General features: G+C 35.6%; 1 protein-coding gene across 1 annotated transcript; it reads right to left on the reverse strand.

Annotated features, from left to right (window-relative positions):
* On the reverse strand, window positions 1–24,425 carry LOC113043143 (large neutral amino acids transporter small subunit 1-like). Its single transcript, XM_026202344.1, has 10 exons — window positions 23,613–24,425; window positions 20,679–20,804; window positions 10,674–10,779; window positions 10,188–10,232; window positions 6,479–6,602; window positions 6,265–6,368; window positions 5,929–6,025; window positions 4,960–5,109; window positions 3,360–3,537; window positions 1–307 (listed from the first exon to the last, which is right to left on the reverse strand). The coding sequence occupies exons 1-10, from the start codon at window positions 24,196–24,198 to the stop codon at window positions 252–254; spliced, it is 1,572 nt and encodes a 523-aa protein (XP_026058129.1). The 5' UTR covers window positions 24,199–24,425; the 3' UTR covers window positions 1–251.

Genomic DNA, 24,425 nt, shown 5'->3' on the forward strand with positions numbered 1-24,425 from the left:
CATAAAGACTGAAATGTATACAGTATAATACATTTGATTGAGGAAGGACTGGCAAAATCTACATCTCAACCGAAATGCTCCTGTGACCTGATGTTGTCTGGTTTCTTATGTGGTAATTCATATAGATTTTGCCTGTGTCAGCAGGATAACACAAGAGGAGGTGAGGCAGTCGAGGAATACAGTAAAGGGGGACTGAGGTTGGTACGAGGAGACTTGTACGTGGACAAGGCAGCTTTCACTCAGTTTGGTCTTCAGGACTCCTGAGGAACCACTTCCATCAGCTTCTGGCATGTCGCCGTGGCAGAGACTGGAAATAAAATTGAACAATAAAAGTATATATATTAGGGCCGGGACTTTAACACGTTAATTGAGATTAATTAATTACACAAAAAATAACGCGTTAACTAAGATTAATTAATTACAGAAAAAAAAATTCCCGCATTTTTAATAACTTATTTTTGCACCGCAGAACGTTTCTCACTGGATGAGTTTCGGCGGACCGATTATACTGAAGCACCAACTAGCGTTCGCATATCGCCGCAGCAGCACATCGAGCCTCAAGGATCACCTCAATACAAAACATATAGCAGCTAGCGTGGACTTTACACTTTATGTTGAACTAGGTATTATTTTGTTGGTGCAACAGTTTATGTTGAACTCTTTATTGTTTTGGCCAAGGTTATTGAGAGTTGGACTTAGTATGTTATGGCCTCTGAAGCAACAGAGAGATGTTTTCTAATAGTCAGTGTTTCCAATGTTCTGAATGTAATTGACAGTATTGTGTTTTACTTAAAAATAAAACACTTTACAGAAGGTTCCAGCACCTATAAGCTTCCTGAATTTCTGAAATGTACTATTTCTAAATTGTTTCTAAATATGCTATTGCTACACTTAATGGCAAAAATTGCACTGCTAGACTTGGTTGAACAACAATAAACAATATTTTCTTGCTTAAGCTTATGTATTCAGTCATTATTCAATGATATACTATAAATCCATGTGAAAAAAAATTACTTCTCACTGTTCTCAGGACAAATATTTATCTGCGATTAAAATGCGATTAATTTTGATTAATTAATTACAAAGCCTCTATTTAATTAGATTAATTTTTTTAATCAAGTCCCGGCCCTAATATATATATATATATATATATATATATATATATATATATATATATATATATATATATATATATATATATATATATATATAATATTCTTATAATACATTATATATATATATATATATATATATATATATATATATATATATATAATATTCTTATAATACATTTTATATATATATATATATATATAATATTCTTATAATACATTTTATATATATATATATATATAAATAATACATATATAAATGTAACGGTGAAGTGTAACGGTTCACAAAATTCACGGTTCAGTTAGATATGACAGTGGTGTCATGTTTCGGTACGTTTTCTATGGGGGGGTGGGACTGTTTACTTTGTTAATTAATATAGATAATTGCCTATTTTGAAAAAAAAAAAATTGGAACCATGAAGGCGAGCCAATGGATATCACATAAGCAACGTGCAACTTTGCACAAGAGTAATGAAGGTGAACATCTTAAACTCAAGTCAATTCACTATACATACAGTTAAAGTAGAAATGAAATGACAGAACTTTCAAAATCTGATGCCGAATATTTGATGTTTTTGACAATATCTCTGGCTATCATCGATACAATATCATCGTCCTACGACGCAACCCAGCAAGGGGAAGTTATTTTTCACACATTTACATTTTTCATACATTAATAGGATTAGTCCAACGAATCGTTACGTTTGTAATGCTGAACTGAACCGAAAACCTGGTAACGAATTGATTCAATATGAATACATGTATCTTCACACCCCTATTATATAATAGGGGTGGGTAAAATAAGTATTGACCATTTTTATCAGTAAATATATTTCTAAAGGTGCTGTTTAACTAGACATCGGTAACAACCCAAGTAATCAATACAAACAAAACCAAACAAATTAGTTCAGAAATTAAGTTCTGTGTAATAAAGTGGAATGGCACGGAAAATTATTGAGCACATTGTTACAACCCTTTGTTTAGCTTTTTCTCATTTCTGTTATTTTGACCCTATTGCTTGTTAAGATGCAGATTTGGATTGTCCTTTTAACTCTGTTTGCCTGATCTTGTAAATCGTTCTATATTACTGTAAATATAGAGGGTTGGGATGAAGTAAGGAGTTTGACGCCATTTTATTGTATGTTTCTCACCTCTAGTGAGAAAAAGGTGGTGGGGGAATCACCTTTTTTTCTCTTTTTCATCAAACTGCAGTTTTTGCAAGTTCACGCAATTTCATCGCATAAAATTGCAAAAATATCCCGCATATTCCATCGCATTTTTTTAAGAAAACGTGCCGCAAAATCAAGGATTTTTGCCCGCAACAATCACCAAAAAAATCCGCATTTTTCTGGAGGGACTGAAAAGAGACATCCGGCTTAAAGAGCTGGAAAATTAGCAAAAGTCTGGTCAAACAGGGCATCCTTCTTCTCCTGGATTGCAGGGAAATGCTACTCCTGTGCAGGCTGTTACTTCATCACCTCTTCCCGCAGAATCTTATACTTCACCAGAGAGTCAAACTAAATTTGATATTTACAGACAAATTTAGTTTGATATTTTCATCAATATCAGGGATGGATTAAATTGATCAAAAGTGCCATTAAATATGTTTTGAAAAAAATGCTGATCTTTTTTTGCTGATCTATGGAAGAAAAATGTATCATGGTTTCCAAAAAGATTACGCAGCACAACTTTTTTCAATATTGATAATAATAAGTAATGTTTCTTGAGCAGCAAATCAGCATATTAGAATGACTTCTGAAGAATCATGTGACAGTGACACTGAAGACTGGAGTAAATGATGCTGAAAATTGTTGAAAAATGTTTGAAATTATCTTCTAATAGAAAACCATTATTTTAAATTTGGAATAATATTTCACAATAATTAATGTTTTATTTTTTTCTGATCATTTGTGATCAAATAAATGCAAAATCTCATGAGCATAAGATTTTTTTTCAATGTTTTTTTATCAAAAAATCTAAATGAAATCTCATTGGATAAAAGGCCACCCTAACTATACTTTTTTTTACCAAATATAACTCTAAATCTGTCAAATTATGGAGGTTAAATGCATAGCAAATGTCCAATTTTGTCATGAAAGCAGTGCTGTTGAATAAACTCTTCTAAGGTTTGATTTTAAAAACCATCAAAACCTGAGGAACATTTCAGATTTAAGTTTATGAAGTTTTAACTGGCTAAAACCATCTTTTTTTCCATGCTGTGAAGCAAACAAGAGGAGAGACACTCACAGATGATCTGCAAGAGCCAGTTTGGCTTGGTCTGCCACCAAACGCCAAAGAGATACACAGGAACTCCTGTGGCGATGATTCCAAATCCTATAGCACACTCAACAGGGGTCTTCCAGATGGACACCACGATGAGGAACAGGCAGGCCAATACGAAGACAATGGGCAGCAGAATATTGACCTAGTGGACAGATAGGTGGGACAGCTTTGAAGATGTGATCAAAAGCCTATTTAAAGTACAGTCAGAAAGTATGTTTATTAAAGAACATTTACTTCACTTATGAAAGACACACAGTGCAGAAGTGTTGAGCTCAGTGCTACTCGCTCTGACAATCACCATTCTTCTCTGGCTGCTCATTTTGGTAGGACATCCTGATCTTTGATGTTTCAGTTGTGTTATGTTGTGTCTTCTCCATTTGTATACAATGGACTTCACAGAGCTCTGAGAATGGTTCAAAGTTCTTCTATTTATAGCCTTTTCCCCCTTACAACTTCATCACAGAGTTCCCTGGGTAGCTTCTTGCTCATTGTGATAGCCGGATTGATCTGGTTTTGCAGGATGGTTTCACTTGCATAGCTCGTTGACAAATGGCCTGATACTCTCCTCAAGCTTGCTCTGATCAAGACTAGCTCATTGCTAATGTCATCAAATTTCAATTCCACATTATGATTAGTAGTTATGATGTCTCTGTCATTTGTGTGTAGCTTAAAGCATCCTTGCTGAATAAAAGTATTAATCTAAGAACAAAGACAAATTACATACCTCTCCCCATTCTTTTGAACTGTAGTAAATAATTAAAGGGATAGTTCCCCCAAAAATGAAAATTCTGTCATTAATTACTCAACCTCATATCATTCCAAACCCTTAAGACCTCCATTCATCTTCAGAACACAAATAGGTATTTTGATGAAATTCAAGAGCTTTCTGACCCTGTATAGACAGCAACAAAACTGACACGTCCAAGGCTCAGAAAGGTAGCAAGGACATTGTTAAAATAGTCCATGTGACATCAGTGGTTCAACTGTAATGTTATGAAGCTTTTTGTTCACGATGAATCAAAAAATCAGGACTTTATTCTATGATTTCTCCTCTTTCAGGTCATTATACTCCACCATTCATGGTACTCACAGGTCTTACGAGTTTGGAACGGCATTATTGGGTTTTCATTATTAAAAATAGTCCTATCATCTACAGTTTAATTGATGAAACCACCTAAGTGTATAAAAGCAGAGAAATCCAACATCACAGACAGTGAATGAAACAAACAATGGACTGGCGCTAATGAGATCTAGAATGAGAGAAAGATTATGAGCAATACACAAATGGCCTCTTTCACTCCAGTGCCTCCAAACCTCATTTGATGAACATCCCTCTGTGTCCAGCCGATGAGCGGAGGCCACTGAGTGCAACGAGAGACTGAATGTTATGAGAGAAGTGCACAAAAGGGCCTGTGTGTTACCGTTCTGTTCCTAGCTATGTCTGGTTTCAAACGGAGAACACGTATATTGTGGCAGGTCACTTCTCTTGCATTTGAAAGTATGACCTTGTTCAACCTCACACAGTCTATCAGCGTTTGCTAACTAGCTCCGCCCCCCGGCTCACCTTAATTGGTCGTTCTAATTCAGGTTTCTTGTAGCGTAACCACATCATGCCAAGGATGGCCATGGCGATGCAGAGCCAATTAAAGAAGCTGAAGAAGTTAATGACTGAGAAGATATCATTGGAGAAAGCGTAGAGAAGTGTCATGATACACTGTGGAAAAAAAGAAAAGAAACAGTTTAAACTGAATCTTTAGCAAATTCGTTGAAAAGAAACCGTTCAAAAGTGTGATTTACTTTCAAATTTGACATTATTATTAATTCACACCTTTTTAAGGCATATGTTATTATTGAATAAGGATTTTGGAAACATTTTAAAACTAATTTGCTAATAAAAATGACTGATTCATTGAAAAGAACTGATTCAAAACAATGACCTAGAACTTGTTAAAATGATTCATTGAACAAAACTGACTTAAAAGAGTAATTCTCTCCAAAATTAGAACTATTTATAAAGATTAATTTTCAAAATAATTATTAATTCACAGATTAAAACCTGCTTATCAACTTCATCATCAATAACGGACTCAAAATAATTAGAACTGGTTAAACTGATTCATCGAAAAAAATTACCAAAAACAAAAAACAAAAACATTTCACTCAAAAATTGGAAGCAATTAAACCAATTCTTTGAAAAGAACTGACTTAAAAATTATTTTTTTTAAAATTAGAACTGTCTGAACAGATTCATTACAAGGAAGCATCAAAAAAATAAAAATAAAGATTCACTTACAAATTAGAACTGATTTAACTGATTCACTGACTGATTCATTAAACCGATTCACTGAAAAAAATCATTCAAAAGAATGATTCAGTCACAAATTAGAACTGGCTAAAACAATTCATTGAAAAGAACCAATTTACAAGAATGATTTCAATCCAAAATTGTAACTATTTAAACAGAAAAAAAAGACTTTTAAACATTAAAAAAGTAATGTTATAGCGAGTGATGTGGTTGGTTTCGGACACCTACAGTAAATATAAGTGAAGGCAGTGGGGTCATAAGGTCAGGGTGGATCATCGACAACAAACTTGGAAGATGACCTTCTCGGGAGCCCACGAAGAACAGCCTGAAGGGAAAGAGGATCGTTTTATCCATTACGTCTGATACCAAACAGCGACATAAACAGATCTATTCCGAGATAACCTGACCAGTGTTTACAGTGGAAAAGCCTGCAGGGTGACTTAAGAAGAACACTAACCAGACAGATTAATCAAATAAGCAACTTAAAGTAAAGTGATCTGATTAATGTGACCTCTTCCAACACAGGATATTTATAACAAGAGTGTGTTAGTGTTTGTGCATTACCTAGATGAAGTAAACAGAGAGCCATTCACAGACCCAAAGCAGGAAAGGCCCACAAACACAGGGATTATCCAAGCCATTGGTCCCAGGTGGTAGTTTCCAAAGTCCTAAAAAACAACTTAATTATTAATTAACTTTAATAAACATTAATAAAAAGAAAACATTAAAGTAACTGAGCTTAATATGGAATGTAATGTGTCTATGCGGCGACACTCACCACAGCAACAGCCTCAGATCCGAGCATTTGCTCCGGACTGAGTGTGGTGAAGTAGGCCAGGTTGGTCAGCACATAGACAATGGTGACAATGGGGAGCGAGATGATGATGGCCCGAGGCAGGTTTCTGTAACACGTTGGCACATACACTATTACATAAACCATACCTCACAAAAAGGTTTTTGTGGGTCTTTTTTTTGTTGTTTGTTATTATTTTAGAAATGCCCTATTAGAAGTCTGACGTGATTAATTTATTCAGTGAGAGGAATTGTCTGAAATATATTTAATAAATGAAAAATATTTTAAATATACTTAATACATATCTCGAATATTTTTAATTTAATTTTATTATTTTTCCCTTACAGAAATTAGTGTCACTCCAATGAAACTAAAAGGTTATTCTGAGCAGCATAATAGAAGCTGATATACATCTAAACATGGAAGCCCCATAAGGCAACTTGCACCATGTAAAATGCAAATAAATCATCTTTTATTATGTATAATAACAAGATAATGACTTGTAATGAACAGATTTTTATTTTATTTTATAGGAGTTAATTTGTAATTTGTTTAAATATTCAAAATTATAAAAAGAATTATATTCATGTAGGGGTTTAAAAAATTATTTAGGAAATATTTATTTTGATGTATTTATTAAAGGGGGGGTTAAATGCTATTTCATGCATACTGAGTTATTTACACTGTTGAAGAGTTCGATTCACATGCTAAACATGGATTTCCAAATGTTCCAAAAATACTCCTTCTGGTTTGTCACAAGTTTCGGAAAGTTTTTATCGAGTATGGCTCTGTGTGACGTTAGATGGAGCGGAATTTCCTTATATGGGTCCTAAGGGCACGTCTGCCTGAAGAGCGCGCGCTCCCGTATAGCAGAGCAGAGAGAGGCTATGCACAGACAATCACTGATCAGAGCGAGAGCGTCGCGAAATGTCACAAAAGAAGTGTGTTCTTGGTTGCCAGGGCAAGACAACCCTGCACAGATTACCAAAAAAAAACAGCATTAAGGGACCAGTTTTACAGAGCATCAACGGAGTTGTGCAAGTGTTTGCGTTTGTTCCCTGCATTTCGAAGATGCTTGTTTTAGAAACAAGGCCCAGTTTGAAGCCGGATTTGCACATCGTTTATTTCTTAAGGATAATGCAGTCCCAACGAAAAAGGGTCACGATCGTGTGTTGGAACCGCAGGCGGTGAGTAAAACTGCTTCAAATATCTCTGTGTTGTTAACTTAGCTATCGGCGCATAAGCACATCAAGTAAACAACATGCGATGTTGTCATCAAACTGCACTTTCCACATGTACAGCTTAAAAAAAAAAAAGACGACAAAGTGGAACTTAGTCATTTTCCAAACCCGCTAAGCAAATATATACAGTTTCAGTACATACCACATAGAGACGTCGTTGCTGATGCTGCTCTTGTTAAATTTCAGCCTCTGGATCTGATTCTGGATCATAAATATATGGCTGAATCTGACTGTTAGCCATGGTTTGTTTTGGTTGGTTTTGTCCTCACGGTAATGTCACAGTTTCCAGACGCTCTCAACACAAAAACCTACTGGCGCTCGTGATTCTTAAGCTCCGCCCACACGTCACGCCTCCAGCCGGTCGTGTTTATCCGGGAAAACTCGGTACAGACTATCTTTCTCTTATGAATATAATAAAACTAAAGACTTTTTGGAGTTATGAAGGATGCAGTACTACTCTATAGGTACTCAAGATTAACAGGATATTGAGTGAAAACGAGCATTTCACCCCCTCTGGGGTTCTTCATTTATGAGTCACACTCAGGACCTTCGGGTCAAAAATGACCCAGAGGCCGGGATTCAGGTATACTTTTTTTCAGTAAAATCAATCAAATGTATTTTTGTTCAATAATATTTTTTCTTTCTTTTTTTGTGTTTTGAGAGAATTTTATGATAATAATAATGAATAATGAATTTTTATGCAATAATTATGATCCATTTTTTCCCATTGAATATAATAGAAAATTTATATATATATGTATTTTTATTTTTATTTTTATTAATGCTGTATTTTATTTTAAAGTACAGCCAAGGCCTATAGAAAACAATTTTTGAAATTAGATTGGTGCCATCTGGTGGACAAATTAAGCATTTTTATCATGCAATAGCACATTTTTACCACTAGAGAGAATGTACAGCTCTCTGTAGAAAGGCTTGTGAATTCTAGTGATTTTTGCACATATTTGCCTATTTATTTCAGGTTGTGGATTTTAATATATAATCACAGATTCTCAAAGACTATTTTTGTCAAGTTTTTTTTTTTTTTTTTTGTTTGGTTGATTTAAATGGTAATTTCAAGTGCCAGTTTTACTTTATAATACAGTCAAACCTGAACATTGCACTAGAAAGAGAACAAATGGAAAGCATTTTGTTACCCATTGTTTTAATTCTAACTTAATAAAAAAATTACATTATTTAAATCATAACATATTTTTATTTACCTTTTATTATAAACATTTCCATTAAAATTATTTTTTGCAATTCAATGAACAGTAACTCTTCAAAATTGCCAACAGCAATTATGAACAAAAAACAAAAATAACAGCAAACGTATAATCATTTTCAAACAGTACATGTAAATGGAAAATAGAAAAATAAAAAAAGTGTCACGCTGGGCCTGGGTCGCTCGAATAGGCCTGGAGGTTACTAGGGAAGAATTCCATCCTTTGACCTTAGTCTGTTTGTGCGTGTGTGCGTGCGTGCGTGCACACGTGCTTGTGTGTGTGTGTTTGTGTGTGTGTGTGTGTGTTCAAGAGAGAGACATGGTGTGTGACTTTTGCATTTTGGATCCAATGTCTCCCCTTTATTTGATTCATTGATTTTATTTCACATATTCTCACATATCTCTGTTACAGTTTCACCAGTCTCATATTTCCCTATGTGTGTGTGTGTGTGTGTGTGTGTGTGTGTGAGTGAGTGAGTGTGTCTATTTTGCAACCTTGATGGCTTACAGCCTCATGCTTTTATTGCTGTGCACTTTATTTCTTACATTGATGAATAATTTCTTTTATTTCACACATTTCCCAAAATTAGCTTTTGCAATGATACTTTCATTTGTGTGTGTTTTTGTGTGTATAAGTGTGTGTGTGTGTGTGTGTGTGTGAATTTTTTTGTCTGTTTTGCACCCTTGATGTTTTAGAGATTCACCCCTTCACTGTTGTATGCTTTTTTTCTGCATCGTGGCTGATTTGTAGATTGTACACACAAAAAAACTCAGTATTTTCATATTTTTGCAAATTTCCCATTCATTTCCTATGTCGGGTCATTTTTGACCCGAAGACCCTGAGTGTGACTATTTTTTTACGACCACTTAGACTTTTAAAATCCTGTCCCCAATTTTTTGGGGTGTTCATATACCAAGTACCAAAAAAGTCACCAAGTTTCGGACCATTCCGATGAAGCTACGATTTGTAACATTTTTTTAAAAAAAAATTTCGGGTCATAAATGACCGAAGAACCCCAGAGGGTTAAAAATATTTTTAATAAGGAAAATTGCTTTATTTGTTTATTGAACTTTTACAATAATAACAAGATAAAATTGTGAAAAATATTGTTTCCACTCCACCCCAAACAAACTTAAGAAAGGTTAAAAAATTAAACAAACTCAATTTAAAATACATACATAAAAAAAACTCATAATACATAAATATACTGTAGTATACTGTTTAACTTACTTGTATGGCTCGATCATCTCCTCTGTGACAAAATTCAAATAATTCCTGGTAAAAATGAAAGAGTAAATAAGAAAATCAAATAGAACATTTAATAATATGTAGGAAAATTCTGAAAAATTAAACAAGCCATTTACAGAATGACCGACAAATAGTTTAAATTCTAAGGGAATATGTGTGAAATTTTTTGGATATAATAATACTTGCTTCTGCACCAGCTGAATATGCAAAGTCAACCATGAGTCAATCATTCGGCTGATTTCTATGAAAAGTGCATACACTTTGGCATTATCACAACAACTACATTGTTATGCGAATTGGATTTCGGACCAATTCAATTTGATGGTGGGCCAAAAAAATTACCAAAATATCTTGTATGTTGTTGTAGTCATGGCTGTTTACGACAAAAAAGTTGATTTACATGTAAATGACATCTTGGTTCACATGGTGTATCATTACATTTCACCAAATTTAGTTCCGTGGTCTTACCATCCTCCATAAGCAAACAGTCCACTGTAAAGAGCCATTCCAATGTTACCAAAGTCTGTATTTGTTCCTTTAAACGAATTTGCAGGCAGAAGCTCAGTAGTATCACCTGCAGTAGAAACAATCAACATGAAACATACGATTACAATGCTGTTGCAAACTATCAGCAACATTACATAATAAAACAACCCATTCAAGTCATAATATCAAGGGAGTACTCTGTAATTCCCACAATATTATCCAATGAGAGGACCAACAAGCTTGCATTGAATAGTTTCAAGGTGGCCGACTGTTTCCCGCTTATTACAATACAATGAGTTTTCGAAGTCATCATGCTGACATTCTCAAGGCCTGTTGTGGGCAGTAGGTCGGTGCATGAGGCACAAGGTCACAGATGTCCCATCTGAAACGCAAGAGTGATGGGAACACAAGAACTAAAGAGAAATTGTAGGGTGTGCAAATTCTTGAACACCCAAAGCTCGTGAATTTCCCACTGGATCAACAGATGAACATAGTGTTGTTTCAGGCTGGGGCCCGTTCTCAATCTCTCCCGTGAGAAAGCCGGGGGAGATCAAACCTCTTCGTACATCCATTTATTCAATGCCTGCAGGCTCCAGAGCGACAAGGGCTTCCCTGACAGAAAACACTGGAAGAATTCAATTTATGGTAAGGAAACTTAGAGGGATTGGCCCTCCAACAAGTGATGTAGTATAGCAACAAACATGCGCAGGTGTAAAGGAAAAACAATAGTTTAACAGATTTGAAGAAATTCATATGACTAAATCATCAAAAAATGACTTCGGACTTGACTTCTCTCAAAAGAATCGCTGTGAAAATCATTACAAGGCTTTGATACAAAGTAGTCTCCCATGTTCTTTCTTTGGTACTCTTTCTTCCTTTTGAGAATGTGCGGGTGTTTGTTCTTTCATTCCTCAGCCACTCTTTAACACAATAGCATCAAATGATTTAATGTCCTTTCATTTTTTTTTTTAATTACCATTTTTTAAAGGTTTGGACATTCAATAGAACAAATCTCTGTTTTCCCCATAGTAAATTTTTGGGTAACAAATGCTGTTCTTTTCAGCCCTTAATTCAGCGTTACCACTGTTTCCACATCATGTGACACTGAAGACTGTTAATTTTTAAATTGTAATATTATTTTAATAATATTTCATATACACATATTAGATTTGAATATATATATATATTAGAGGTGGGCATAGATAAATTTTTTTTAATCTAGATTAATCTCACTGTGATCTTGAAATTAATCTAGATTAAAATGGCTCATTTTAATTCTCCCAACGGCATTCAGAATATGTGTGTTACCGTGTAGTGGACTGCAAACGCGTCCTGTGTTAAAGCACATCGAGTCCGTGCTGCACCACATACGTAACGCACACTTTTGTTTGTTCAAACTGCAATTTGTATTTGTTCGTTCAGGTGCAGGAGGGACTTTGAGGAGAACTTCGCAGAAGAGAGCTCGGTTCAGTGTCGCTGTCCGTTATACGCGGCTCTCTCTCACGTGCGCACCGAACACAGTGCGAGTAACCAGCTACTCTGTTTTGTTTTTGGATGCTTTAATGTTTAAATAGACAAGCGGTTAGGCTTAACAACACGTGAAAAAGATAAGCTTTTGTCGGTTATATAAAATATCAAGGTGAAAGTCATCATCTTGCTTAGTATAGACCCAGCTCCCAACCCAACTTTGAGAATAGATTAACGGCGATATTTTTTTTAATCGCCCGATAAGAGTCTTGCATTAACGCAGCACGTTAAAGCCGATAACGGTATTCAAATATTCAAATCTAATATATATATATATATATATATATATATATATATATATATATATATATATATATATATATATGTATATATATATATATATATATATATATATATATATATATATATAGAGGTATGTATGTAGGTATGTGTAGGATACCCAGATTAATAAATAATGTAAAAGTACTGTTTTGTAATTTTTATTTTTTTTCATGTTAGCTATTGCATTAGCTTAAGTTAACATGTAAGTATTAAAAAAAATGTGGTAACGAATTAGGACTAAAGTAACTTAGGCTTTAGCTGAGTTTGACTCCACCTCCACGAATCCTACCTAGAGGACGTGAACATGTCCACTGAATGATTGAAGCCCCAGGCAAGCTCATGTGAATCTGTGTTGACTGATGGAGGCCAACGCCGTCTGGTCACATGACACGGCAGACGAGATAGGTGTGTGTGTGTGTGTGTGTAAGACTGTATGCCTGAGGCAGTCATGCGCAGAACGAGACTGAAAGACTGTATAAACTCTTGTATAAACTTGAGTATTATAGGCTCAGACCTGAGCTACGCCAGCCCAGAGGAGCTCGATCTCTCTCTAAAAGAAACGCTTCATCAGCAGATCATAGCTTACATAGCCTAGATTCAGTCTGAAGAGTTCCTAAAAACAACATGCAATCTCAAAAACACACTTTTCTAATACACAAAAGTGCAGTGTGTGAAGGCAAGTTCAGTGAGCATCCAGTATGGCATCAGTTGTGTAACCACTGTAGAATCAGTCTAGACACCTTAATGGACAAAGAGAATCATCTGAGAGGAAATCATGGCCATCCGGTCAAAATGGACATACTAGAAAAGTGCATTGTCATGTTAGTATCAAACAATAGAATGTTAAGATGATCCATTGGAATACTTGATTCTGATAGTTCTGTCACAACATTTTGTGGTAAAAGAAATGTTAATATAGTAATAAATGTTTTTCTATGACCTTGGTCCATTAATTTATCTGTTTATTTTTAATTTATTAGTTATCTATTGTGCAAGCTTTATTTTGATCACAAAAAAAAGACAGAAAAGACATTTATAAAGTTTCAAAAAAATGTATATTTCAAATAAATGCTGTTCTTTTGAAATGTCTGTTCATCAAAATGCAGTTTCAGCACACAATATATATATATATATATATATATATATATATATATATATATATATATATATATATATATATAGATATGTGCCTGTTTTTTGTATCATTGGGCTTGTATCATTCCTGTTTCTGTTCCCTCCTTTTACCCCTTTCATTTCTTGTCAGCTCTAAAATATAATTATAAATACAGTGGCAAAAAAGACTAAAACATAAAAACTTCTCAACAATGATCATGCTAATAAGTGGGCGGAGTTTAAAAAGCATGGAGCGTCTCACTGTCTCTGTGTGGGTGGAGCTCCAGTCCCAGAAGATGTTCAAGAGGGTTGATAAACCACGAGGTGTCCTGTTGCATGCTACGTTTCAGCAATGGCTGAAAGTAACATAATTCAGCAGTAGTGGCTTTCTCAAAGCAAAAAAGTGCTAATATACACATTAAGACCTTTTCTGGACTTCTAAGTAAGATAAGTCTAGAACACCATTAAACAGAAGCTACTTTGTGCATAGAGACTGACGTAGAGGGAGGAAATGTCACAAAGGAAGACACTGTGAATTAAACAACTCTTTCAAAAGCGAAACTTCATAAAGAAAATAAATAAGATACTTGTCAGTTCTGAGTATATTTTCATAGACATCTCTCAAGACAGGGAGGGTGTGTCCTGTCGGTGGTTCAAATTTACAGTCATCATTATCTGACCTCGTTTTTCTCACCATAATTTTGCATGTGCCTATCTAGCTCGCACACAAAAACACCCGATAGCTAGCCAGCTGCCTTGCTGTTTTCAATCAACACAGACAGCAATGAGGCATTCTAACTAAAATGGAAAGTCATAAATGAGTCAACCTCACAGGAGAGAATTAACTCGACTCGCAACTGCTTTAAATAGAATCAAAAAGATCATATTTGAGTTGAATGCAAATGAATGCATTCAAAATGAGTTTCTGAGTTGTGAGCGTCTCAGTAAGAAAATATGGGTTATGCAATAGATGCAGAATCTTGATATTGATGGTAAGAGGGATGGAAATTAGCACCTGCCACCAGCCGAATGCGGGTGATTTTGTGTTGTGGTGGATAAACTCGCTTCCCCTACCGGCCAACGTGGTGGGTAAATGAAATAGCATACTGTTTCACTGAACGACACGCAATAAAGTGTAATATCATCCGAAGCATCTTCGTGGGGAAAGGCAGTGTAAACCTCGCCGGCAGCGTTGTTCCCAGTACAGTGTTTGTAGCTGAAGTTAGTGCCGCTTGCGGAGTGATATATTTGTTGTTTATTTACAGTATGTTTTATAGCACGTGCTCATGATATACAAGATCGCGTGAAGAGTTGAATTTGTTATAGCGCACAAATTTCCGCATACCATCACGTCACTGTCAAACCCCGGTTAGTTCATTCTCCTCCAGCATTCTGCAACATTTTAGATTATATGGACAGTTTGTGTTTATCTTATTGTTTTTAACGGCATAATAAGCAAAATAACAAAAAGTATCATCAGTTGCGTGTCTAATAACTGCTGTCCGGGGGATGCATTTTATTTCCAGTGTTCAAGTTCTTTTTCAGAAGTTAGCTCTGTGGCTAGTAAGTTGTTACGCTGTTCATTTTTGCTTGTAGAAACAACATTGTATCGCTACACATGTTTGACAGCTCTGGCCTAATGAGATGCGTAAAAACGATGTATTAAAAACACTGTGCGTTCATTTGTCGAAGGCGTAAAAGTTTGCGAGCCGAGATTTATTTCAGAGATAATGTTGAACAGGGGCCTTTTCCCCACATGTTCCCTAAACCATGAAAAAAGTTCAGTGCAGTGTATCATCCAGTTGGGCTACGGAGTTGAGAGAATGAGCTACTTCAGTAAGAGTCGGCCGTTTCAAAACTTAGTAAGCTGCCTAGATAGGCAGCATTTTTGAGGATCACTGAAAGATAAAATGTCAGTATTTCATTGAGACTTGAGATTAAATAAACTGTTTGAGTATTGTAGATCTTGTAGTATTAATTTACACATGCAGTTGGATGGTAAATTTGTTGAAATAATGGAATGGTTTTTTTTTTTCATTTACACGTATGTACAAAATATTTGCTTGCCTGTTTAAAATATGGTATTACAACTATGATACAATACATAGTGATAGGGGTGTGATGGTTAGTATTTAACCGTGAGATCGGCGGTTATAGTTGAACACCGTCATTAGAACTCTATAACCTCCAAAACCGTGTCATTAAAATATTTTTTACAAACTTTTTTATCAAAAATTATTTTCATTTTTTAGATAGGATCATAAGATGCGCAATATATCGGGAGACATGGTTTTTACCACTTAATGAAGTTTTGTAAATCGTCAGACATGATATTTACCACTTCATTAAATTTTGCTTTGTAGAAAACCTTTCTTAAAAACGAATTTCGTTTTGTACAAATTTTATCTTAATTTTAATAAATGTTTCATCAACCAATTGCATGTATTTTAATAAATAAAAAGCAAATATAGCAGACAATGATAACCGTGACGCGTTCACTTGCACTGCACTGTGAACTAGAGCGCATCTCATCGTAAATGAAACTCAGCGTAGGCCTATGCCTCATACATTAGCATTAAATATCTTTGCTGCATCCTTTCTAGAACAGACAATGGCTTTTTTTTTGCGCCTCGAATCAGCAAAGCATTGCATCGTCCATAGACTGCAAAACAATCAGCGGATGGCTGGCGGGTGCGGCTTTGAAATTTGCTCAAAAAACGTTGGCGCGGATGATGAGTTTTGTGACAGACCTCCTTAATAAACGGAGGTCTGAAATCTCTGCCCCTTTACTGATCAGAGCGCGCGCTGACACGGAGTTAACCCGCTATCTCCAAGAACAACCAATTGACTCTAACGGCAGATCCACTAGCATGGTGGCGAGACAATGAACGGGTTTGGAACGACATGATACTAATTTGACTTTACCATGTGGCTATGTTAAAAATGTAATACTCATAAAGCACAACAGCAAATCAAAATCTTAGATTAAAAATACATAAATATATCAGCTAGAATACTATCTAAAAAAAATGAACCAATTGCAATGTGTATTTTTTTTTAACTATTGCCTCTTCCGCCATCTTGGTTTTTCTTTTTCACAAATTTAGCAATGCATTCTGAGACATTTTTCTATTCATCAAAGAATCTGGAAAATTATGGATTGCACACAAATATTAAGCAGCACAATCATTTTCAATCTTGGTAATAATAAGAGATTTTTCATGAATGCCATATCATCATTTAAGATGTCTGAAGGATCTTGGAGTAATGATGCTGAAAATTCTGCTTTGCCATCACAGGAATAAATAACATTTTAATATATATATACATAAAATATATATAAAATAAAATAAAAATAATTTTAAATTGTAACAATATTTCCCAGTATTACTGTTTTAATCTATTTCAGATCAAATAAATGCAGCCTTGGTGAGCAGAAGGGACTTTCAAGAACATTATTAAAATCATACCAACCACAAACTTTTAAACGGTAGTTCAAATTAACTTTTGGAGCTTTTGAACAATGCTGCTTTAGAAGCATGAGAGAGATGTACATGTGGAAACCTCTGCAACTAAAGGATAAGCTCTGGGAATTTAACCACACAAAGAAACCAACACCCAAAGGCTAGGCCAAAATTTGGTAGTCTAGGCAAAATATGGGTGAGGCAGGCCAATTAGAAGAGACGTGCCCTACAGTTGTGGCTCCAATATTCAAAAATCAATACCAGCATGGCGTCTCCTTCTCATTTTCCTTTCTTTCAGAAACTACCTTGCTGTCTGTCACTACACGTCCACTGCTATGGGCAGTGAGAGTGGGTGGATTGGAGATAAAAGATGAAAAGAAGAGCTAATAATCCATTCGAATTAACCTGTCCTGTTTCGCTGACTCACAACTGAGTCAGTGATACCAGCTTCAGGCCTTTGTTTGTGCAGCAGACACGGACATGCACCAAGTAAATGGACCTTTGTTAATCTTCATCTCAGACTGTGAAATCCTCTTTTTCCTTTCTGAATTTGTGAGGTTAAACCAGTAAGCTAATGAGAAACAGAAACCGAACAAAAAAAAAATTATTAACGGAACAATGCACCCAAAATCGCATCTGCTACATGCATAAATGTAAATGTTACTTTCAATGAAACCACTGATGTTACTTCCAGTTGTGACTATTTAGACATACTAGTTTTTTTCATGTCAAGTCTAGCTCCAAAGTCTGCAGCTCATACTACGAATCTTTGAACTGCTTTTTCTTTTTGTTTGCTCAATGTTTTTCTAGACTATTGCTGTCAGTGCTTTAGTGTCTCAGTAAATAACAATCAGAGCTGCTGTTTTGGCTGCACCTTCAGCAGGTCTACAATTCCCTGCTAAACGGATTGGTACACAAATATACAACTGTAATTAGAGTCCAAAAATAGTTCTAAAAGAGTTGAAATACCAACATGTCAATATGACATGAATCAATACTGCTGATCCAAGACAGCTAATCATTTTTTATTTATTTTTTTTACATTTGATTTATATATTACAGTATGATTTCATTATTTTCTAGAAATAAACAGCATATTGAATAAAAAAAATCTAATTATATATAAATTAAAATTAAATACAATTCAATGAAAAGATCCAAAAGAATATAACTATCTAGTTTGGATATATATATATATATATATATATATATATATATATATATATATATATGCAGTGCCCTCCATAAGTATTGGAACAGTAAAGACAAAATTGTTATATTTGCTGTGGGAGTCAAGAAATCTGTAAATATGATTAAAAGATATATATATATATATATATATATATATATATATATATATATATATATATATATATATATATAAGACAAAACTACAGAATGCCACATTTTATTATTGGGTGATTCAACACAAAGTTACCTAGAATCAGCACTTTTAGAGTTTCATCTCCCTGTCTGATGTGAGCAGAAGTATTGGAACAGTTGTTCAGCTGTGTCCTGTTGCATCATTCTTCAGATATTAAAAGCAGGGAATGTCTCTCATCAGTTATATTCATTGCGTCTGCATTCTAAGTTTTGCATTCGATGATGACACACACAAACCAGGATGACAATGAGGAAGCCGACTCTGAAAGAAAAGCAACCAATTTGGATGGTAAAAGAAAAGAGGAAGTCAATTAGAACTATAGGAAAAACAAAGGCACATGGAGAAATCAAGAGTTTGGAAACTACCGGCGACATCAGCAACCAACGACAACCTGATCGACTGAGAAAAACAACAGTAGTTGATGACAGACAAATCATAAAATCTGTGAAATTAACACTAAAATACATGTCTTTAAAATCACCAACAACCTCCAGAAAGCTGAGGTGATGCTCTGTCAATCTACAGTCCGAGAATTACAGAAGCTACACAGCAAGATGCAAACCTCTGATCAGCACCAAAAATAGAAAGGCAAGATTCTTCACAAATGTGAGCCAGTAGAGTTTTGGAACTGAGTTGATGGACCCATCGGTTTGTCTCATCGACAAAGATTAACCTTTATCTAAGTGATTAAAAAGCAAAAGTGTAGAGAAAAAATGGAACTGCAAATGATCCTAAGCATAGAACCTCATCTGTAAAGCTTGGTGGAGGTGGTGTCATGGCATAGAACATGACCTCTTCATTTTAATGATGACTTAATGTATGATGGCAGTAGCAGAATTAATTTGTAAGGGTACAAAATCTTCTTGGCTACCAATATTCAAGAAAATGCCACCAAACTCATTAGAACGCACTTCATATTGGATCAGAACAGTGACCCAAAACACCCTGCAAATTCAGTCAAGGACTTTATCAGGGCAAAGAAATGTATAGTTTTAGATTGCCCAAATCAATCTCCAGATTTAAATCTGATTGAACATTAATTTCACCAACTGAAAAGGACACTAAAGGCAGAAACTCCCCAAAATAAGCAACAGTTAGAATTGGCTGCAGTAAAGACTAGGCTAAAGCATTTCAAAGCATAAGACCAAGAGTCTGGTGATGTATATGGGTTGCAGACTCACTGCTCTGATTGCAGGCAAGGGATCTGCAATTTAATATTCGCTTTTAATCTTTTACATCTGCCTTAAATTCAACTTTTCCAATACTTATGCTCACATCAAATAGTGGAATGAACTCTAAAAGTGTTGTCCTTTTTATTTGGTAAAAAATGTATGTGTCCAAAGACCTAATAATAAAATGTGACATTCTGTAGTTTTGTTGCATATTCATCTTTTAATCATATTTGCAAATGTCTTGACTCCACAGTAAAGAAAGCTATTTTGTCTATTATACATATATATATATATATATATATATATATATATATATATATATATATATATATATATAAGGAAATACAAAAATTAACAGGCCCAGAAATATAACACAAAATCTTCAAAATTATATTAAATGTATTAATATTAAATTATATTAAATTGCATGATATTAAATGTACAATTATTACTTTAATTAAAGTTATAATGTGTGATTTTAATTTGCTGGATACAGTCAAGAAGTTCAGAAGCAATGAGGTGGGATAACTGCTGTTTTTAAATCTAATTAATTAAATTTTAGCTCATGGTTTATTTATTAACTGCGCCTTTATTGCTTTAAAAAAGTAACGGGACACCAATTTGTACCCTATTAATCGATTTTACTGATCATTTTTTGCATGAGGCTGATGTTGAACTGAGCTTGGTCTTAAACTTTGTGTAGCTTGAAGACATTTTTCACCCAGCTAAGAGAACGCAAAGCAACACTGTAATGAAAACTGTTGGAATGCTACATTGTATCCATAGCAAAAATAAACAGTAAATAAATTAACATGGAAGCCGAGGCCTACCTAAGACCATACAAATCTTTATTCATTCCAGAAAACATAAATACAATCACTCTGCTTGAATGTACAAACATAAACTGTTTGTATGGGTTCATTTTAATGATGGAAAACACAGTCATTAACTAAAACTACAGTATTTATACTCTACACCTCAGCAGTTGTTTAGTTAACTGACTGATTGTTGGTGTTCATGTTGGAAGTGTTTGTGTGTTACCCACCTTTGCCGATCTCCACAAAGCCAACAATGATGATGAGGCCCAGGGCGAGTAGCTTAGCAGCAGCAAAGGCATCTTGAACCCTTGTGGCGGCCTTCACGCTGTAGCAGTTGATAGCGGTCAACAACACTATAGGGAGAGATGGAGGGAGAAACAGAACAACAGGTACTTATTTTTAGTATTTCACAACAGAGGCTCAGAGGAAGTTAACCTAAATACTTGGTAAACTAATTAGGCTAGAATTTGTCATCCACACTTTAATCAGTAGGCGTCGTCCGCAAAGTGCTGTTTACATTGAAGCTATACGCATGACAGCATGGTGTGCTACTTTTTTAAATGAAACAGCATGGCTGCCAAACTTATTAAGGTTTGAATGGAAAATTAGACATCAAATTAAATTTGGTGAAAGAAACATGTCAGCACGACGTGTAGGTTCAAATGATTAGGAATATTATATGCTACATCACACAATAATCTGCCTAATGGGGTTGGATTGTATTATAGGGTGGATGTTGAGATAATTATTACCTGAATCATACGCAAATGTCCCGCCCTACTTATTCAATTCACTTGCAATTTATGTTTGCTTAATTCTGTTTCAATGCGATTAACAGTATTCCTACTGTGTCACACAATATACTGAAAGAGACTGATTGGCTTTGTTGGGTTGGATAGCCTTGTGGGCAACGACTTGGGGAAACAATCTAATTGCATTTTTTAACTGCGAATTTAAATGTATTTATTTACATTTAACAGAGCTCTATGTTTGCTATGCATGTTTTCTTCTACTTTTTTAAAATTTTAAGTAAAAAAAAAACAGCGTTGTCTAAGGCCACATTTACACTGCTGTTTTACACTGGCAATAATATCATATTAATAACAATAATTAATATTATTAGTATTATTTTATTAAATTATTAAAACTAGGAAAACCAATAACTAAATATATTATTAAAGTAGTACTATTTTTTTTAACAATAACATAAAAAGTATATTACAAAAATTATTTTATTTTACAAAAGTACAATTTTAATATTAGAATTAAAACAATAATATATGTATTAAACAGATATATAATGATGTATTCTACATAAACACAATTACTTTTTATGAAACATTTTTTAACTTTATTAATATAGTAAATCATTTTTTCTGTGCGGAGTTTACATGTCCCCTATGTTAGTCTGGGTTTCCCCATTATCCAAAGAGCACAAGTGAATTGGAAATTGTTAGTAGTTATGAGGGTGTTGCCCTGCTTACACTCCAAGGCACTGGGGAACCATACATGGTTTTGAATGAAACTTAAAAGTTTACTAGCCAAATACTAGAAATCAGATTTTGAGGGAATAATAAAAATCATGAGCTCCTACCACATTAGCCTCCGGCCCCTGGCTCCAAGCTTTCTACTAAATGTGATTTCCTAAAGAATACTTCAAAGCAGAATTAATTGTAAATCAGTCTGGGCAGTGGGCACCAAACAGGGAGGCGAAGCCCGCCAGCCTTTGTGTGCCCCTAAAATACAAAAGGGGGTCTGTATCGGGTAGGACAGTGGGGCCTAGGTCCACTCACACAAGAACACGTGCACACACTGTTGTATTACTCTGTCAGGCATTGAAGTTCTCATTCTTAAAAGACTAGGGATCATGAGACAGAGGTTCCTCCTTGAGCTTCCCTTCGGCAGGAGCATGGTTATGCCCAGGGGGCCTCTCTCATGGATACGCAGCATAGTTTTATGCAACGAAGTCCCTTTTCAATCATGACTTTAAAACACTCGTCATGTGAGTTCTTATGGAAGGATTAGACAAGCCACTAACAAGGCGAGATTACAACGGATAGTGGGTGCTGTGTTTACAAAGAATATGCATTCCTGTACCCCAATCAAGCATTCATCTGGCCTAAATGAGAAAGGGAGAGGAGAGGAAGAAAGAGGAGACAAAGAAAAAGCCAGGCAGAGAAATTGAGAAATATGGGCTTTAATTTGTTGGCCAATTGGTAATTAGGGCTTGAGCTAATTCTCCTAATCCTGACTGGTTTAAACCTGTGGGATGGCTGCATTGCTCACATGGCTGCCATGGTAAACCACAACCTTAACATATTGCCATGAGCATGCATGTCAAAGATCTGTGATTGTAGCCCTGCAGGGCTTAATTCATAAACTCCTATTGTTCCTCCTATTGTACTCTTGTAGTAAAAACACACACACACAATTTATTTATGGCAAAAAGAGAATACAGTAATCTGATCATAATAATGAATAATCTTGGCTTGTAATCGTATCAAGTTACATATAAATGGAGTTTTTGACTAAACAATATTGGATTAATTATGAAGCTCATACAGCATGATTTACGTTACTACCTTTGGTTAATAACTTAAAACATTATTACTCTTGATTTTTCATATCCATGCTGGTAAAAAAAAGGAACTGCATTTTCTCAAAACATTTATTTATAATCAAAATATAAAGCGACGCTAAATTGATGTGTTGCTAACACTAATAATGCAATTAATTTGCATAAAGCCCGCCAAGGTGATGTAGCAGCCCCTTCCACTTCATCCCTACATCATCCGCACTAGATGATGAAATTTCTCTGCACCTTTTCAACATAACGTTACTCACTGCCTCCTATATGCTACACACGCCGTAGCAGTGTGGACACATGGCATTTCTGTCTCTAATTACACATTTTCTGTCACATATGTAGTTAAAATCGTTTATATTTAAAGGATTTCTGACGTTGAAGATAAAGCGCGCGAATGGCACGTGAGATGACAGCTGAGGTAACGTTAAATTCAAACGGCAGAACCGTTGAACTGAGTAGATTTACGATAAAGGGTGCATTTAAGCCCTCAGTCATATTGTTTATTTGCGGAATCAATGAGTAAACGAATTTGGTTGTCACCTAGCGAGGTAGGTAACGTTAACAGGTTACTTACAGATACACAGGCAGGCGATAAGCTTAGCACCCGTCTCTGGAACAGGACAGATGGGAAAGATGGGCTTCAGGAGGTAGGTAGCGAAAACATAGGCGACAATATACTGCGAGGACGGCCTGATGATGAGAAGCTCGATCCAGAGTTTCAGAAACGCAGGTAGGGAGCCGTAAACTTCAAGTATGTATGCGTAGTCACCCCCAGATTTGGAGATGGTGGTTCCCAGTTCGGCGTAGCACAGAGCACCTATAGTGGAGAAGACGCCGCATACAGCCCACACGATCAGCGACAGCCCGACTGAACCGGCTTCTTTCACCACTCCCGTCGGTGTAACGAAGATGCCAGAGCCAATAATGGTGCCTACAATAATGGCCACACCGTTGACGAGAGTTATAGTCCTTTTCAGCTCGACTGTCCCTTCTCCATCCGCCGCTAAGTTATCTGCGGTGGGGCTTTCAGGCGTGCCGTCTCCTGGTCGGCTCATGTTCCCATTCCCACCTCTGCTGGAGAGCATCTTCTCCATCACTTGCTTGTCGTCTTCATCCCGGTCCGCAGACGTGTTTGAACATCGTTTCTTCAACCCTGACATTGCTTCCTTTTGTCAAACAAAGCCTGATGCTTTGTGTTGCTGTATTGTGTTTGAAGGCGACCTGTTCAGCTCCCTCAGACTGGGCTCGGCTGATGCACGGTGTTACCGTGGCGTCCGCTCTAACTCACAGAAACGTGGTTTCTGGAGTCTGTCAACCTTGTAGAAACACAAAAGCATCTCCTAATTCAGCCTGCCTCTCTCCTCCTCCGCGTGTCATTAGTGTTATA

Source organism: Carassius auratus, chromosome 25, assembly GCF_003368295.1.
Source record: "Carassius auratus strain Wakin chromosome 25, ASM336829v1, whole genome shotgun sequence".
NCBI lineage: Eukaryota > Metazoa > Chordata > Actinopteri > Cypriniformes > Cyprinidae > Carassius > Carassius auratus.

What these genes read in the sequence shown, in the direction of transcription:
- LOC113043143 (XM_026202344.1), bottom strand. Translation starts at nt 24,198, where the DNA reads ATGTCAGGGTTGAAGAAACGATGTTCAAACACGTCTGCGGACCGGGAT. An exon ending in TCTCTGTTTACTTCATCTAG is followed by an intron (nt 6,026 to 6,264) that starts GTAATGCACAAA and finishes CTTTCCCTTCAG; the next exon opens with GCTGTTCTTCGTGGGCTCCC. An exon ending in TGCCTTCACTTATATTTACT is followed by an intron (nt 5,110 to 5,928) that starts GTAGGTGTCCGA and finishes TTTTTTCCACAG; the next exon opens with TGTATCATGACACTTCTCTA.